We start from the raw sequence: 20,095 nt of genomic DNA, 5'->3' as shown, positions 1-20,095 counted from the left end.
AAAATTCCATAGGTTTTCCACCGTGAGATAACATAGACCTTAAATTTTGTTGAAACTTCCATTTTGTATCATAAAATTTTCCTATTCGGGCAGATTGAATTTATCAATTGCAATCAAAGAAAAAACCTGGTTTAGGAGGGGTTATTCACTGCATTTGCAGAAAGTGAAAAGGGAAAATAATAACTATCCATTCTTGGACAGATGGAAAGACTCATAAGTGCCTTTACAGCGTGTGCTACATAGAGGACAACTAAAAGCTCCCAGTAACACATGCCTTTCTACTTTGCAGATTGGTCTTCTAAAAGCAGATTAGTCCTCAAAAAAAAAGCCATAACATTATTTTAATCAAAATTCCGATTTGCAGTATGTAGCCACACAGGAGTAGAAAATTTATAACTTGTAATAATTCAAAAACACATATAGGCCTATACAGTACAGTAAATTTTCAAAAATCATATACCGTAAAGTTCATTTACCTAGCCTACAACAGAATTCTGTAATTTTTTTAACCCTTTTACCCCCGGGCTATTTGGAAATTTCCAACCCTTAACCCCCAAGGGGTTATTCTTATCCCATCACATTTTGCAGTATACTTTTTTTAAATTGCTCTAACAGGCTTAATTTTTGTCATAGAGAGGTCAGGTTGGTCTCATTCTCTTGGAAAATGCCTGAATATTCTCAAAAAATTATCAAAAATATGAAAAAAAAAAATTTTATAGCATTTTTTTGCAATAACGTACCGGTACGTCCATGGGGGTAAAGGGATGGCTTTTGTGAAACGTACCAGTACGTCCTTTGGGGGTAAAAGGGTTAACTTCATTTAAGTCCCATCCTATACTAGGGAAAAAGAAAATAGTATGATGGTTAAATATTAAAAACTAAATTGGCTACTGTACTTACCTTTCGCAGTATTTGTGACCAATCTGGATGCATCCCCAAAAGTATTGCTATGAAGTTCTAATCGGATACTTCCACTTGGGTCACTTTTAAAAGATTTTGCCAAAGCATCTGATATAACAATACTTCCACTTGGTAACCCAGAACCCAGGACTATATTAGCGTTTTCACTTGTACTTCCTGGACGAGTGTCTGTCACCTGTGCGTCACGAACGAACGTAGTATTTGTGGAAGGGTTTATTCGTATAGGTTGAGTAGTAGAGTTTCTCACTCCCGCAATGGCTGCTACATTACTTAAAGTTAGTGTCTGCGTATTGGACAAGCCATTTTGCAAACTGACAACAACAGGAATGTGGTTCTTGTTCCCACTGGCATCAAGTTGCAAGACATTTCCCACAATGTTGATAGCACCATCACTCGTTTTTATTTTCTTATTTTTACTTTTGGCACTAGTCATGGGAGCAGCAGTGTTTTTCAAAGGATCTGGCTGCGTAGATCTTTTCAACGTAGCCCCAATTGCATTATTCACAATACCAATACTGTTGCTAACATGAATATGTCCATTATAGCCTGTACTAACACTTATGCCATCCTTACTACCTCCTGATCCAGATGGCACAGTTAACTGTAACTTTTTCGCTAATATCGGTTTTACATTGACAAACCTCTCCGGGGTATTGCCCATATTTAATGTATTGCTTATGCTAGAGTCACTAAGGACTGAACCAGGGTGAGGTTTCTTTAACGCATTTCGAAATGCGTTTCTTAATAAATCCACACGGTGGTCTGTTGCCAAATATCCGCCCAATCTTCTACAATTATACGTACAAGTCTGAAAAGGTACATAGAAGTATTAAAAGTTTTGTAACTACATTTTGTAAAATATCAATAACGATAAATCTAATATTCAAACCTAAATAATAAAACCAAAAAATACTTGTTACATAGATGTAATATTGTACTTATGTGTATATTCCTACTATGAGTTCATATATCTGAATATTTTTCCACATACTGTATGAATCTATGTTACTTCATAACACTTGACAAATTATCATATTTTTTAATTAAATCCCTTATTTCCCATAACAGGGGAGCCACAAAGAAAAGGAACACTATTAGTCAATATAATATTTATTTGTGAACTGATGATGTATAGATAAATCCACTGTGCAGATAAAATCCACATCCCCTGTTTTATATACTTGCAGGGAAGCCTCACCAGCAGCACACCAACCTCTCTACATAATGGGCCAGTCATCTTATTTTGCATCTCAATTTACTCGTTGGCCACTATCATGTCTTCTTAAATTAGTTGTTTCAATTTTGAATCATATTTTGGTTGATAATGTAATTCTTATATCACAATTGATTATTTTTTTTCACTTTGAAAATCTTTAAATCATACTATTCTTCACTTTAAGAGGCACCTTAGAAAATGCATGAAAGGTATGACTGAAGTTTCAAAAACATATAAATAACAATAATAACTATTATACAGTAAATATAATTGACTTGGGCAGGGTAGGAGCACAATGCTATTAGGATATGGTAGTTAGTGATATGGTAAACCACATACCAGATACTTCACCTTCAAACATGAGACACGAGGTGATTTTTCAGGTCCTTTTCGGCAGAGTAAATTGGGTTCAGATGCCATAAACTACAGTGTTCTCATTCTACCCAAGCTACAACACCTACTAGCTCATAATTAACTAAAAAATTTTCATTCTTCCCGTATGTATCAGATATTCATTGTGCTATTTTCTCTCACCCTTACAATGCAATATTTACTTGAAAAATCATTTAATCTCGGCAAATTTCCATTATTCAATTTCTGCTTCCCTCCCAACATCTTCAAAAAGAAATTTAAAAAATATTTCCAGGTTTCTACATCATATGCTATCCACCATACAAAACTTCTGATCATATAAGAATTGACTAACATCATAAACACTGAATACTTACAGCAAGAGGTTTGGGTGGTTCTCGAACATAAAAATTATCTGCAGGTACAAGGGCCGGAACAATTCTAGACGAAGGCTGCCAATATGCAGGTGAGGGAGGTGTAGCATGGATGTGCGATGGAGTACTAGGAGGATCCATAGGATGGTGGTGGAGGGTTGGATTAGGTGAAGGGTCACTGGGCGTGACTATAGTCGTCGAAGGACCCCCTAGACTCTTGACCAATAGAGGGGAGGTAGCTGCTGCACCTCCAATTATCATCCCTCCAGATCCAGTACTAGCAACTGATGAACCTCGGGGTGGGGTTCCCTGAAACACACAGTTTACATGCCAAAAAACACACAAAAACAAACACAATGCAAAGAGGCACAAGAAATCATTTCATTAGAAAATTTACAAATTCGGAGATAATTTGTATTTTCCCTAACTAATACAAACCTGTAGCTATTTACTGGATATTACTTCTAGCAGCAGCTGGAAGGCAGCCATTAGATTCTAAGTGCGAGGTGGTAACCCTACCTTACCACTACAGCGGGTAGGCATGGGGGGGTGGTTGGGGGCTACCCAGCCACCTATATCTACTCCCGGTTCAGTGAACAACATCACTTTTTGCTTGCAGGCAGGACATACTGGGGGACAGGTGATGGTGGGCCAATTTATATGAATAACTCCAGGTTTGTATAAGTAAGGAAAAAACACAAATTATCTACGAATTTGTCATTTGTTCCCATACTAACAAACCTTCCGCTATTTACTGCATGACTCGATCTTAGGAGGGGGTTAAGTTCGACAACTGGCTTAGTCATTGACCCAGGTTTCCTTAGTACAGTATTAGACTGTAATCAAGGGAAAACCTTGCACCTCGCATATCAATACCAGCGAGTATGATAGCAGCCAAAGCAACTAAAGTAATTGTGAGACATATTAAATGAACGTCTAGGTAAGAAGATGCTCCTGTTTAATATAGGAGCCTTACAAATGAAAAGTTGTTTCCCAAGGCCTAACTCACAGATGGTGTTGGGGACGTATACGAGTATATGTAACCATACTAGGTTACACTAGAGAAGTGGTTATTACATGCAGAGGTTGAAGCCTGATTTACAAAGGGGGCCCATGAGGGGATGATGATGAAAGTAAAAGAGCCAGACATACTTTCGTTCATCCCAGTCTTAGCCAATGCCTTCAACTTTCTGCTACTTGTCCAACAAGGAGTCCGAGGTATTATTAAACCACTTGTGTAACCACCACAGGAGTGATACAGAAAACTTATCAAATCTTCTGTGGATCACGTCTTGTAGGCAAGGAGAAGTGAAGATTAGACACGTATCCAACCTACCAATGTCACGTTTTTATCACAAAGGAGCTGCTCGGGAGTGCTATGACCAAAAGAAAAATAGAGAAACGTATCAGATCTTTTGTGGATCACGTTTGTAGGTAGAGTGATGTGAAGAACAGACACATTTTCACCCTACCAATGGCACGGTTTATGCTTGAAAACGTTATGGACGGATTCTCCCTAAAATCTACAGAGCTCTGGGTCATCTCTATGAGGAGGAAAAGAGGGATTCTGTAACTGGTATAGGACCTGAGTCCCCGTCACGGATTTACCTCCTTTGACCTTCCTAGGGTTAGTGAGGCGTGCTGAACCTAAGAAGCGAACTCCATCGCAGTTTTCCCGAGGTATGGCCTAAAAATAATCACGGGCAAGAAAAAAAAAAAATGAAGTGTGTCTGACCCAGGATGCTATACCCACGGGGATAGGTAACCACCTTCCTCGAGGTATATCCTCAAGTAATTACCTATGTTACAGCCTTGATTACCAAGCGGCAGGTTCCCAGTTGAAGAGCTTGAACCTGAGGGTCAAGCTGCCTGGAATAAAATAGGATGTTACTTGGTTTCTCGTAGTAAGTGAGAGATATTGAGGGAGACCCATAGGGTACGTCTCTCTTTTGGTCGAGTGTCACACTGGGAAAGACCTATCTTCCGGATCAGGGGAAGATCTGCAGTTTAGAGCTACCTGTCCTGAAGACAGCTATATTACCCCCTACGGGTAATCAGCTCAAACTCTATGAAGAGCAACGATTAGACGAGATCCTCGATGGACGAGCAAAGGTCCTCTGTTGCCTAAGCCGAATAGCGTGATTTCCTTATTTGGCAATATATGAGTGCATGACAAGAATAGCACTCTTGAGAAGCGGGAAGAAATAGACTTCACTTGACTCTCACCACGGAGTATATAGTCGTAGAGGAAGTCCGTAATAGAATCTCCGTAGTCGTAGAAGTGCCACTGTATGTGGCCTGTCTTTTCGGCAAGACAAGTCTTGCCAACGAGGCTAGACCTAGCTCTAGTCCAGTCCCTTAATGAGACAAGTCTGACTATAAGTCTACACGGAAGTGGGGAGAAGCCATCTATTCCTTTCTCATAGAAAATTGCTCGTAACAGGGAATCGAACAGGACACAGCAGTCTTCTCCTGTAAAAGAAGATCAATGATTGGCATTGATATTCATTCCCCTTCTCGACGGGAGACCTCTAAAACAGAGGCTGAAGGAGGAATCTCTTGCATGGGGGTTGGATTCCATAAAATCCAAACCTGTGGACAGGATACCCCGCAGGGGAGACGTATGAGCAAGAAAAGTTCACAGAATCATTCATGCTCTGATCATAGTCCTATGGACGTATGGTCCTGAATGTGGCCTCCCCCTCCCCTTTCTTTGATGCTTCTATAGGAAGCGTCAAATCCAGAAGGACGAGGAGATCTACAGTACTCCTTCGGAGAGATTCTCATCAGTCAGTATTTTAACTAAGCCCGTTATTTGCGCAGGTCTTATCAAGGACTAAGGGAAGGACGATCCCTAGTGCCGAAGGACCTGCCGAAGGTTTTACAGGCTAATGAAACAGTCTACGGCTATCTGTATAGGATATGACCTTCGTGTCATTCCTTCGATCACTCGGATTATAGATCGAGATAAACGGAAGGAAATGTCTCGCAGGAGTAGAGACTTACAATCAGTTAGTAGGTCGGTCTTCAAGACGAGGGCCGATCCTATATAGAAGGCTAACTGGTTGATCGTAAAACCTTACCTCGCAGGTTTGTAGATTAAGCTCGTCTCACGAGGAGAGACTAAAGTAGAAACTTCTAACCGACAAAGCCTGGCTGTATCCTGGCGTCCCCAGTCTTCCTATGAGATCGGATTCCCAATTATGAGGAAGAGGTTTAGAGACTGCTTACCATTTCCTACAGGAAATGTAAGATATCAGATAGTATACTTGTATTTAGCTGAACTTTCTTTCCTTCACGAAAAGACCTGAGCCGAATATTTTCAGTTCATGGAGGGGATTTTTATGAGAAAGGAATATATCCCCAACCATTCCAGTCTAAGGGGGAGTTCCGTTTACGGGAGAAAATCATCGTTCTTCTCTCATGAACAAGTCTGAGTTTCATGAAGTGTAGACAGATGCTTTCAAAGAATGGAAGCAGATGGAGGTTGAATGTGTTTCCACTGAGGTCCGTGGGCCTAAGGGTCAACGGAGGTAGACACACCAAAGATTTTCAATATCCTCTGTTATTCTTGTCAGTCAACTATCTACGGCTGACTCGAATCGAACCAAGTAAATTGCTATGGCTGTCGATTAGACAGCACTGAATTCTTTCCCTAAGAAGGAGAGACTGGCGTTAACCTCATGAGGTTATCTCTCCTGCTAGGGGGGGGGGGGGAGAAAGATTCAAAGAATCTGCCTTCCCTATCACCTCTAATTTAGATTTCTTCAGGAGACTGTCTAACTTGCGTAGTTCCTATTCAGGTAAAATCGGATCGTGAGCAGCCCCATCATAAACAGGACAACAGGGGAGAAGGTACCAACCGAAGCAGGACCTGCTTCCTGAGGCAATTTGTTCGCAAACCTTCCTGTAGTATGGACGAAGTGTAAATGAAAAACACGTACGTTCAAGGGAGACACCACAGAACATCAACATAAACTGCTGCTAAAGAAAAAAGCCAAGGCTTAAATCTGAGTTGTCCCCGAAGGAATTTCCCTAACGGGAATACTGCCAAGTAATCCCCCGAAGAGGAAACCGAATAGGTGTTCTTCAAAAAGAAGAAAGACGAAATCACGACAAACTACTATCCCGAGATCGTAGCGATCTCTGTGGCAATCAATGATCATCACGAAAGACGCCCTAATGGGTGTCTAACATCTGATTATCGCAAACGACAACCTGACCGAGCGTCGTGCTTGCAAGTTATGAGAGCGTGTAACCCATGCTCGTGAACGTAAGTGCAATCAGGAGCATCTTGCTCGCGATCACGTTAACATTATTAAGGGTTGTAGAGACTGGCGTCACAATCTTGGTCACGAGAGTCTCGCTTGCGACCGTGAGTGAGTAATTCACGCTCGTGAGCATGAGCGTCTCGCTCACGATCACTTAACCGTTCTCAAGGGTTGTAGAGATTGACGTCACAATCATGGTCTGCATCTCGCTCGCGACCATGAGTGTGTAACGACCATGAGCGTGTAATTCACGCTCTCAAGGGTTGTAGAGACTGACGTCACAATCATGGTCACGAGAGTCTCGCTCGTGACCGTGTAACTCGCGAGCGCTCGCTCGTGACCGTGTAACTCGCGAGCGCTCGCTCGTTATCGCGAGTGTCTAGCTTACGATCACGAGTGTTTAGCTCGTGATGCGTGAGCGTCCTCAAGGGTTGAGGAAAGACTAGTGTCGTAATCGTGGTCACGAGCATCTCACTAGCTAGCGTGAGCGGAGACCATGATCATCATGAACTTGTGACCATGAATGTATAACCCACGTTCTTGAGCGTGAGCGCAAACGTGCACAAAAGTTGTATAAAGACTCTCCCTCAGAAGGGGAATATCTTGCACCTGGAGGCAAACCTTCGAGCAGCACTCTTATGCCCTTCAACAAGTTCTATCTTAAATGAAGGTTAAAAAAGTGTTGCTAGAGAAAAAGCCAAGGCTTAATTGTGAGCTGTCCCCGAAGGGATTTCCCTAATGGGAATCCTACCGGAGTAATCCCCTGAAATAGAAACCAAACAGGAGTTTGTCTTCAAGAAGAAGAACGTTGAGATCGCGATAACCTACGATCCCGTGATTGTAGGGATCTCTGTGGCGATCATTGATCGTCACAAAAGACGTTCTACTGGGTGTCTAACATTTGATTGTCACGAACGACAATCTGACCGACCCGGAAGATGAGGTGATGAGTCTCGCCCCTGCGATCGTTGAACAGAATAAAATACTGAACTCATCATTGGATTGTCACAAACGTCATCCTGACCGACCAGGAAGACAAGGTGATGAGTCTCGCCCCTGCGATCATTAAACAGAAGCAAGTCCGTCAATCCAGCGATTGTCGAGCAAGTCGTGGGTTGACGTTCGTCCTTGATCTCACAATCCTCAACAGGCAGAGCTGCATACACGAGCTGAAATATTGCCTATAGGGGGAGAAAAAATTGCAGAATGTTGGGAGACGAAGAGATCGACAGAAGGCGAAAAGACTCGTCGTCAGTAGAAGACATAGGAAGGGCGATCGGGAGGTAGACCTAGTCGATAGCTAAGACATCAGCCACAGCTACAGCCACCAACTTTGCAACCCGATGTCATCATGAAGCGCTGAGGAAAATATAAAGAGAGAATCAAAAGTTCCTCCCCTACGAGGGGGAAGAAAAAAACCCTTCGAGGCATCGTCAGCGCCGAAGAATCCTTCCAATAACTTGCAGAACAAACATAGACATCTGAAACGCCATATTACTCTGGAATGGAGCATCGCGTGAAAACAAAAATCATGTCCGTAAAAAAAGAATGAGCGTAAAGCAATGGTGGTAAATGGCTAAGCCTTGAAGGGAGAGAGGAGACGTCCGCTCTCTACCAGCCAAAAGTAAAAAGTGACGTGGTTCATTAAACCGTGAGTAGATATAGGTGGCTGGGTAGCCCCCACCCTTAACCTACCCACTATTAGTGGTTAGGTAGGGTTACCATCTCGCACTTTAAATCTAATGGCTGCCTTCCAGCTCCGCCGAGGTAATATCCAACGTAAATAGCGGAAGGTTTGTTAGTATGGGAAAAAATAATTTTTATAAAGAAATGCTTGATAAAATTTACAAAAACATGAGACCAGAATAAAGAAATATACAACCTAACAAAAAAATAGAGACTACCTTAATCTATTCCAATTCTGAACCTTCCCCTGATCACATAATTGTGATCAAAGAGCATAAAATAAGTCTTGAAGCCTTTCGAGTTCATATTCAACTTAACATGAACAGTATTAACAAATAATTCATCAAGAATTAAAAACTCACCATCAAACTGATAAATTACATAGATTTGGAGAAAAAAAAAAACTACTTTCTTTGACTACTGAATGACTGAATCACAAAAGCAAACCAAATAATATCAGTGGTCAATTTTGTATATAAAAAATATTATTCAGAGACTCATATAACAACCCTAGGAGGAGTCTGAATTCTCATTATCAGTTGTCCCTTAAATCAAGAAGAAAAGGAAATATGATAAATTCGGAGATGTTTTTTTCTCCTAATACGAACCTAGAGTTATTTATTTGGAATATCTTTCAATGAAGCTGGAAGGTGGCCATTACACCTAAGTTGCGAGGTGGCAACCATGCCTAACTGCTTGAGGAGGTTGGCTGGGAGGTACCCAGCCACCTCTATATATACTTTCACAGCTGTTAGGTACATCACTTTTGATTGCAAGTAGGACTTCTGGGGGACAGGTGATGGCGGGCCAATTTATATAAATAACTCCAGGTTTGTATTAGTTAGAGAAAAAGACAAATTATCTCCGAGTTTGACATTTCTTCCCATACTAACAAACCTTCCGTTATTTATTTGGATGACTCACCCTTAGGTGGGTGGAAGTCTCAAGTCTGGCATGGCCATTGACCCGGTTTTACCTAGTGCAGTATATGACTGTGGTCTAGGGAAAACTTTAACACCTTGCTAAAATATATAAAGTGAGCATAATAGTGGCCTGTGCAATTCAGTGTAATAGAGTTTGTTGTCTTGTAAAAACACCTTCAGAGTTTACTGTATAAAGGAAAAACAAGACGTTTCCCATTTCTTACCTCATGGGGATGTGGAAAGTATATGAATTTAAAACTTACAATAGGCTACACAAGAAGAGTGATATTCTTAAACCACTTGTTGAGCAGCCACCACAGGACCGATAGTGAACGTATCAAGTCTCTTGTGGGTCATGTCTTAGGTAATAATGGGCTGTGAAAGTAGTTTGATCTTCCACACGCCCACTTGCAGCACTTGTAACACGGAGAAGTTGAGTTTTGAATGCCAAGGAAGTGCTAATTCCCCGGACATCATGGGCTCTAGGTCGGCGAGACGGAGGAGGATCAGGAGCCAAGGCCCTTTCGATCACTTGGCAGATCCAGGAGGAGACCGTGTTCTTAATGATCCTTCTCTTTACTCTCCCTGAGCTAACAAACATTGAGGTGTTAGTCGGGGCCGTGTGTTGCTGCAGTACGTTTAAGATAGTATCTCAAACTCCTTACTGGGCATAGTAACGTCTGATCTCGGTCATTAGTTACAGAACGGAGACTCTCAATCTGAAAGGGACAGAATCTATGGTCCAGTGCCCCTGGATTTTAAGTCTTAGCAATAAACTCAGGGATGAAGCCGAGTGTCACTTTCCCCCCTCCCCTTGAATGGGCGATGTCATACGAGAGGCCATGAAGTTCACCGACTCTCTTTAAAATTGTATGACTTAAAATTTTAGGTGTGATTCTCGACAGCAAATTTATTTTTGAGAAACACATTAGGTCTGTGTCTTCTTCAATTGCACAAAAAATTGGCTTATTGAGAAAGTCTTACAAGATTTTCGGTGATCAATCTATTCTGAAGAAGTGCTTTAATTCTTTCATTCTACCTTGTTTTGAGTATTGTTCTCCTGTCTGGTCTTCAGCTGCTGATTCTCATCTTAATTTGTTGGACAGAAACTTACGGTCTATTAAATTTCTTATTCCTGATCTAGATATTAATCTTTGGCACCGTCATTCAATTAGTTCATTATGCATGTTGCATAAGATTTTTCATAACAATGACCATCCTTTACATTCAGATCTCCCAGGACAATTCTATCCTGTTCGTAATACTAGGCAGGCAGTTAATTCTAATAGCCAGACCTTCTCCATCATGAAGCTCAATACTACACAGTATTCTAGAAGTTTTATTCCAGCTGTTACCAAGTTGTGGAATGATCTTCCTAATCGGGTAGTTGAATCAGTACGACTTTACAAGTTCAAAGTTGGAGCAAATGTTTTTATGTTGACCAGGCTGACATAAGTCTTTTTATAGTTTATATATGACATATCTGTTTTTGACGTTGTTAATGTTTATATATGACATCTATTTTGACGTTGTTACTGTTTTTAGAATGATTTATTGTTAATTTGTTCTCATCATTTATTTATTTCCTTATTTCCTTTCCCCAATGGGCTATTTTTCCCTATTGGAGCCTTTGGGCTTATAGCATCTTGCTTTTCCAACTAGGGTTGTAGCTTGGCTAGTAGTAATAATAATAATAATAATAATAATAATAATAATAATACCTGTAATAATAATAATAATAATAATAATAATAATAATAATAATAATAACACCATCTTCAAAGTGAGGTTACGGTCAGTTGCATGGCATAATGGTTCGTAGGGAAGTCCTTTGAAGGAGGAACCTCTCGTGGTAGATCTACTAGAAGTTGCAGGAGGTCCGGAAACCACTCTGCATGATGCCAGTGGAGCTACAAGGGTCATCATTAGATCTTTGGATGCTCTGATCTTGTTGAGCAGTCTTCTCATCAGGCAAAACAGGGAAAGCCGTACACATTGATGTTGTCCTACCGTTGTTGAAATGAATCCTCCCATAGAGCCTGAGGGTCCAGAACTGGAGAACAGTACAGCGGAAGCTTGCTGTTCAGAGATGTTGCGAACAGATCTACAGTCGGGGAACCCCACAAAGTCAGGACTTTGTTGGCTATCTGATGATTTAAAGACCATTTGGAGCCTACTATCTGAGTCGCTCTGCTCAGATTGTCCACGAGCACATTCCTCTTGCCGGGAACGAAGCGAGCTGATAGACACACCGAATGTTCTGAGCACCCAAGGATCTTTACTGTAAGATGGCATAGAGGCTACAAAAAGGTACTGCCCTGTTTGTTTATGCAAGCCACTCCTGTGGTGTTGTCGCTCAACACCACCACAGAGTGACCTGCCAGCAACTGTTGGAACTGATGAAGAGCTAGGTAGGCTGCTCTCATCTCATTTATGTGCTGGTACCTTTTTGACTTTGCCCAAAGCGGAGGTCGTATGGTGCAGCAGGTGAGCACCCCATTCCCTTTTGATGCATCTGTGAAGAGCATCAAATCCAGAAGGGGGACGAGATGATTCTGGCCCCGTCGATGGTTTTCGTCTGCCATCCACCAATTCAAATCCGTCACGTAGTCTTGAGTTATAGGAACTTGAGAGTCAGGTGGATCGGAGTGTTGGTTCCACACGGACTTCAGCTGTCATTGCAGGGATCTTATCCTGAGGCGGCCATTTAGAACTAGAAGGGTTCAGCCACTTCTCTCAGTAAGTGTACTCTATCGTCTGATGGGAAGACTTTCACTTGGAGGGTGTCTATCACACCGAGCTATACCAGGTTTTGGCAAGGTTGCAGCAATGACTTCTCGTGATTTATCAGGATCCTAGATCCTTACAAAACTTGAGAAGCATGTCTCGGTGATGAAGAAGGGTTATCATGTAGTCTGCCAGGATTAGCTAGTCATCCAGATATCTGAGGAGACGGATGCTGTTTCTGTGAGCTCAAGATGACACTAGGGCGAACCCTCTGGTAAATACCTGAGGAGCTGTCATGAGACCGAAGCATAGCACCTTGAACTGGTATACCTTTTCCTCGTGCATGAACCATAGCTACTTCCTTGAAGATGGATAGATTGGGATCTGGAAGTATGCATCCTTCAGATCCAATGTGCACAAAGTCCCTTGGACAAACCGCTTGAATGACAGTGTCTGCTGTCTCCATTCTGAACCGAGTCTGTTGCACAAACTTGTTCAGAGGAGAGAGATCGATAACTCGTCTCCCAACCCCGGTCGCCTTTTTCACCAGAAAAATTCGACTTTAGAAGTCTGGGGACCCGTCTGCAGCCTCTTGGAGAGCGCACTTCAGCAGCATGGTCTGGAATTCGGCCGAGGGCCAGCTCCTTTGCGGATCCCTTTGCATAGAAGCTTAGATGCACTGGATCCCGAGTCAGAAAAGGAGATTGAATGAATGGAATGCAATATCCTAGAGCGATCACTTCGACCGTCCAGGGTTATGCCCCGTGAAGCTGCCACCTCTGCCAGAGGAACTGTAGGCATCCTCCTACAGGTGGTAGCTGAAGATGAATGCCATTCCTGGTTGGAGTGACCACCTTGGCCACTTCCTTTGCCTCCCTTCTTTCCTCTGAAGGACTTAGTCCCTTTCTGGCCTTAGAATGGAAAGGACCACTTAGACACCTTTGTAGGTCCTGAGGACCTAGAAGCGTAAGGGTGAGAAGAGGAAGATACTTGCTGAGTACAAGATGACTGAGAAGGTCTACCATACGGCCTCGATGTCATGGCCTTATGGAGGAGAGCATGTTTTGACGATTTCCTCCATCGCTCAGTAGCCCTCTCTATCTCCTCTGGGACAAAAAGAGAACCACCTCAAGGGTGGAGTTCCTCAACCAGGAGACTTCCACCTTCAGCACTTGTTTGTGGAATTTCCCAATGACGGTATCCCTTCTCTCGAGTATAGCATTCATCAACAAGTTGACAATGTGGTGCGACAGGAACTCAAGAGTTCGGGTACCCTACAACAGGAAAGACTCCAAAGTCTTACAGGTCTTGCTGATCGACTCCTTCGAGAGATCGTGGGAGCGGACTATGAAGCCCAAAGACCTTAGCCATAGATCAAGCCACGAAGCAACATGCATGGCGTACTTCGCGCCTCTCTCTATGTTGAGGAGCTCAACTGCAAAAAGGGAGGACCTCAGAGAGGCAAGGGTTTGAGTCGGAAGACCCTTCGTTAGACACTCTATTGAAGGCTCGAGGGACATGGTGGAATTAGGTTCCTCTTCAATCTCATAATGCTTCCTTTGTAAGACAAAAGGAAATGGAAGAGACTGGGAGGAGGAAACTGCTCTCAAGGAACTAGAAGTTCCAGCTATCTGAGTGATAGCTTTCCTTCTGCGGATGTCAGGGCAAAGCGGCACTGAACCTGGAAGGCTTCTTGGTCTTGAATATGTCATTGAGAACCATATCTTTACCCTCCTGGGTGGCAGAACCAGGAGTAGACAGCCTATCAGTGGCCCTCATACAAGCAAGGACCTGCCAAAAGGTGCGCTCCGACTCACATCTCTCTTGCTCAGAGTGGTACTTTGGACTAGCCACCTTTGGAAGATTCTCATCATTGGAATCCCAGGGGTCATCCACCTCTAGAGCCTGGGGTAGGTCAGGGTTGTCAACGATGTCACTTGAGAGACCCGCCACAGGGGGGCCTTCTCTGTACCTCAGCCATACGAGCTTCCCTTGCCGCAGTGTTCTTGGGTTTTGTCTTGGTTGGTGTCTTTCGACTTCCTACGTACAGGACGTTCCTTCGCGGTCTTAGGAGGGGGAACTTGCGAGGTTTTCGAAGCACCCGACAAAGCTTTGGCAGCAGGAGCTTTAGGATCCTCCTCTGGAAGATGTAAGGAAATTGGACGCTGGTCCGGAGGCACTACCTCAATTTCTTGAGGATTGAAGGGATGAATGGTTATCTCCCTGGGCGAGTCTATGTCCCTACTCGTCCTAGGGCGGATAATGTCGACGTGAGGTGGAGTTACACTTCTCATCCTTCTCTTCTACCTCTTGGTCATGGTTTCTCTTGCCTTCACCGGGGTAAAGAGTAGGTTGGCCATGTAAGAACTGGAAGATCGAGAACCTTCGGCACGCGATCAGGATGGAGATGATATGCGAGCCTTGTCCGACATTGATCTCCTTCAAGGATCTAGACTATCAACGGACGAACTAGACGAGGATTCCTTTGAATCCCAGGGGTCGCTTTGACTGGAGCAGTCGGAGGTTGTGGCGGAGAAGTAGCCACACCCAGAGATTTCTGCAGCTTGGAAAGAAGTGCTCACCCATGCAGGAAGCTCAGCACCTCTAGGTCAGTCATGGGCTTCCCTTGGAAGTCTAGGAGGAGAACGTCCCTTGGAGGAATCTCTAGAAGGAGCCTTAGTCGACGCAGGGGTCTCTGTGGCAGAGGAACACGTTCCTTTGCTGGACGAGAAGGACGGTCAGGACTAACAGGAACATCTGCGAACCTATTAGGAGGCTCCTTGAAACCTTCTGGAAAGGGTATCGGCCTGCCGCTGGAGGTAGTAGAAGCTGGAGGCCGAGGCTAAGGTGTTGATACCGCACTTGCTCACAGCTTCGACACACCTGTTTATGAATTGCTCGCGGAAATCGTTGATTTGCTTGCAAAATCGCGAGTTTCACGAGTCAACGGGCGAGATTCATGAGCAGAAGTGCTCGCAACAGGAGCACTGGGAGCCACATTAGAAGAGGAAGGTCTAACACCTTCCTGCTGCCACTGAGAAGCACCTACGTCCGATGAAGTCGGCAGAGACAGCCTCAGAGTAGGAACCCCTGAGCACTGGAGAACGTGCCACAGCGGGACATGTTTCCAAGCTTCGCGTTGGCGAATGCTTTGCTAATACTTCCCAGGCGGTGAAAGGCACTGGGGGTTTAGCCAGACGCCTGTCTGAGGGATGGTCCTTCTCATGATCACATTCGGTCCGAGTTGTTTGGGAGAAGGTCTAGTTGAGGGACTGCACGCTCATGGGCTGCACGAATGCCTACCTCTACCTCTAGACGAGGAATGTGTTGACCTTGACCATGAACGTGCGGATCGCGATCGTGAACGGGAGTGTCTAGCTCTCGTTTGAGAACGGCGTGAGCATCCTCAATACCTAGCTCGTGAACGTGAGCGTCGGCCTCGCGAGTGGTGCCCTCGCGAGCATGAACGCCGCCTCATGAATGGGAATGTTGTCCTCCCAAGCGTGAGCGCCATTCTCGTGACCTAGATCGTAGAGATCTAGAACGCAAGCATCTGGACCTAGGTCTTGACTGTGCTCGTGATCACGCAGAGCGCGATCGTAAGACTTCTCCTTCGTGAATAGAAACACCTCCGAGGTGGTGAGCACGAAGCTCTAGAGCGGGAACGCTTTTCAGAAAAAAAGAGCGTTCGGATCGTGATGACCTACAATTCATAAGATCTTCCGATCGTCGCGAACGGCAATCAGGGGAAGTGTCCAGAAGGGCAAAGCGATGGTTATGCTCATCCTTTCGCGCTGTTGGTGGTAGGAGTCCGAGTGGGGTCGTCGTCAGCAGGAGGCCGTTGGAGAGGCAAACGCGAGTGATCACCTCGTTTGCATGTGGAAGGCCTAGGAGACGACAACAGATGTACTTTGCACAGTTCCAGAGCATGAGATGTTGACAGCTCTGTAGAAGGGTCCTCCTAACACCTCGCTGACGGTAACGCAGAAGTTCTTCCTTCGAAGGGGGTCCCGAAATCCCTAAGGTTGGCCACACCTGCAGAACATCTGAAAGGGAGAATGGCTCCTCCATGGTTGGAGTTGAAGTTGCTCCTTTAGGGGAAGCAACAACCTCGCCAGTACCCTGGGGTTGCATAGGAGTTAGTCGGTCTGCACTGCTACTCGATTGTCCCTCGGAAGAGCGCGAGTGAGAAGGAGCTTTTGAAAGAGATTTGGGGGTGCGAGACGAAGAAGACAGCGCTTGCCTCGCCCCTGAGGGAGAAAGATCGCGCTTGGCCTTCTTCTTCCTACGCCGTCCCAACTTCTCCTATTGGAAGGCAAGCCACTCCCTACATTCTGCGCGGGGCGAACCTTGTTCACAGCGATGCCCTCTAAACGAAGGACACAGAGAGTGTGGGTCGGTCTCCAACGACGATATGAAGGTACCATATGCGGGACCCTCGCACCCTGGACAGGTTCGCATGAAGGTGATCAAAGAGAAAACACGCATACCTGAAAAAAAAAGAATATCATAAAGCCCAATGACAGTCTAGGGCGTGAGAGCACACATCCGATCTCTACCGAGCCAAAAGAAAAAGTGATGTACCTAACAGCAGTGAGAGTATATATAGAGGTGGGTGGGTACCCAAGCCTTCCCGCTCAAGCGGTTATGCAGGGTTGCCACCTTGCACTTCAAGTCTAATGGCTACCTTCCAGCTTCGCCAAAAGATAATCCAAATAAATAACGGAAGGTTTGTTAATATGGGAACAAAGAAAGAGAATAGACTTAGTGTATACATGACAGGATAAAAGTTATTGATGGGAAAATAAAAATAAGCATTTTATCAGCCACATTAAAATATATCATGAATCAAATATTCAACAACTGAAATTTGTATAACTTACCCTTGTTTATACTGTAAAATACCATCTGTTAAAGGAAGGATATGGAAATTTATTGATATACAAAGCAAGCACCAGGGTCACTCAAAAAAACTTTATATAATTTCAAAGACAACTAACCTGTATTAGACTTGCAGAAGCATCTGGAGGTTTGGCAGCCCTAGTCTGTGCCTCCTTTGCAGCTCTATGCTCTAATAACAGCTCATCAAACTTTTTAGAGCGACCTTGTACAGAACGGCGTAATGTAAGCGAGTGTGTCTTGCACGTTAGCGAGCGTGTGCAAGGCTTTCCAGTTTCTGGTAAAACTACACCACAATGGACCTCTGCATCATACTCTCGATCTTTTAGTGGCAATAGTTTTCTCTCCCCTGGCTTCTTCTTTTTGCTAGATTTCTTAGGTGATGGTGTTTGCGTTGTCGGTACTAAAGTAGATGTTCCAGTTGAAGTGTGCTGTGTGGGTGTAGTAGGTGTGTTCGAAGGTGTGTGAGTTGGAGTTAAAGAAGGGGTAGCACTAGTAATTATTGGGCCCGGAGATACTATACTTGGACCACTGCTCGAAACCACAGGTTTCTTTAACGTAGCCGCTAACGTAGGCATCGAGAGCGAGGGTTGTGTGGTAGCTACAGTAACTGGAGCTTGTGTTCCCGCTCCTATAACAACAGTGATCCCTTGACTTGCAGTATTTGTCCCTACTGTTGGTGCAGCACTGACTGAATTCACCGCCATTCCTGCAGCTCCCGGCGAAGGAGACGGAGCTGGAGTTGATGGTTGCTGTTGCAGTAATCCAGCTAACTGAGACTCCAATCCACTGTTCCCACTTTGTTGACACAACTGAGTTATAGAATTTACTGCATTTGTAAGTTCATCACAATGAGAGGATATTTTCTCAATTTCATCAAAACTGAATGAGTCTACAGGTACTTCAATTAAATCAGACTGAGTGGTGTTAGTATATTGCCCCTGGACCCCATTTGATACTCCCTGAAGATTATGTGCAGAAGAAGCCGCAGCATTAGCTTCAGCTTCCAAGAAAACCTCACTGGTTATTTGCTCTAGAACGGGCATTGGTAACTGTTCACTATTGTACTGTTGTGGTAATACATTCTGATTACTCAGATGTGGGGGTTCAACATAATTTTCAGTATTTACACTTTGTTGATCAATATAAGTCATATTACCATTATCGTTTAAGTAGCACTGATGAGAATTACTGGGAAGAACTGTCTGTGCCAACTGCGAAGAGTCTGGTGTGGCATTAAGAACAGCATTCAAATCAGACTCACTGACAGTGGCTAACAAGTCTGCCTGAATTTGATTCAACGTCGCCATAGACATGTGACCAATTGGCACAGGTACAGACCCTAAAGGATGCGAACTTGCTATTAAACCAGTCCCCTGCAGATTACTGCCACTTGTAGTTAAACCACAACCGCCTAGTCCTTGTGCTTCAACAATGTCGTGTGACCCCACAAGGCCAGTATCAATTTCCATTGTGGGACCTGTTATGTGACTTCGAGAAGCAGCAAGAGCTTCAGCCTCTGCTTGGAGCATTGCAGAAATCTTGTTGACCTCTTCTTCAACACTAGTGGTAGTCTGACTGGTCATAGATACTCCAGTAACAGCAGTTGGTGTCAAACTTGGAGAAGGAGGTACTGCCATTGTAGTCATACCTTGGTGAGTTACGCTTGGACATGAAACACTAGGAGGACCAACACTTGGTGGTCCAACACTAGGAGGACCAATGCTTGGTGGGCCAACACTTGGCGGTCCAACACTCGGAGGGCCGATACTTGGGGGGCCCACACTGGGTGGTGGACCTGTGTGTGGAGATGGGTGAGGCATTGTGTGCTGTGGCTCTGGAGGAGCAGGTGGGGGTAAACTCGTAGGTAGGGACTGTGGTGGTGGTACCATATCAATAACATTTTCAGTTTTCACTTCTGTTTTCAACTGTGGAATACTCACAGGTGACTGTAGTAAGTCACAAACTGGGGATGTTGGCAAGCTTCCTAGTCTGTTGTTACTACTGCTTACATTGCTGCTGTTGCAACTACTGTTGACATGACTGTCATTATTTGTTTCGCTATCTACTGTCATGTGAGATGCGCGACTAACTCTCATGGGTTCTCTGTCATCTATTCTGCCTTCAATCTTAACGACAGGATTTGTATTAATAGTTCGATTTCTAGTCTTTGAAGTTCTGCTGCCAGATACAGAGGCTCGTGTACTAGCCGATGTTTTAACGGGTGTTACCACCCCACCATGACGCAGCTCTGAAATTAAAAATAAGAAGTTAATAATCTTACATGTGCACATAGAATCAATTGTGTTTGGGATGCAGAACAATGCATAAAAAAAATAAATACCAAAAGAAAGATTGGTTATAACCACCCTAATCACTTGATTCGTTTTCCCAAAAATCTTGTTTTACGTAAAATTAATCACATTTAAAAATAATATACAGTACACAAATTTGAGTAATCAATACACAAAATGATATTTAATAAAGAATGCCATTACATAAAATAAATTGACATATTCTTGTTTTATCAAAATCATTTACTATCAACTTGGTACTCATGCAACTATGAAAAAATTTTCATTATTAGTCCATTTCTGTTATAAGTTATGGAAGAAAATTCTCATCCAAGCAACTGCAATCCCATTTTTTCTACCATGATAGATAACAAATCTGAAACAGATGACAAGGTAAAGAACATAAGAAAATCTGATATCAAATCATAGAAATA

At 43.7% G+C, this 20,095-nt stretch overlaps 1 protein-coding gene across 1 annotated transcript in view; it reads right to left on the bottom strand.

Moving 5' to 3' along the window:
• Positions 1–20,095, bottom strand: part of LOC137631206 (mucin-2-like) — an 84,839-nt gene that overhangs the window by 36,467 nt on the left and 28,277 nt on the right. The window contains exons 4-6 of the mRNA XM_068362953.1: positions 17,469–19,618; positions 2,866–3,171; positions 901–1,729 (exon numbers count right to left, since the gene is read on the bottom strand). Of these exons, the coding sequence (XP_068219054.1) occupies positions 901–1,729; positions 2,866–3,171; positions 17,469–19,618 (3,285 nt within the window). The remainder of the gene's footprint in view (positions 1–900; positions 1,730–2,865; positions 3,172–17,468; positions 19,619–20,095) is intronic.

This window comes from Palaemon carinicauda, chromosome 39 (assembly GCF_036898095.1).
Source record: "Palaemon carinicauda isolate YSFRI2023 chromosome 39, ASM3689809v2, whole genome shotgun sequence".
Lineage (NCBI taxonomy): Eukaryota > Metazoa > Arthropoda > Malacostraca > Decapoda > Palaemonidae > Palaemon > Palaemon carinicauda.
The sequence above is the reverse complement of the archived record's forward strand: the minus strand, read 5'-3'. Positions and strand labels throughout refer to the sequence as shown.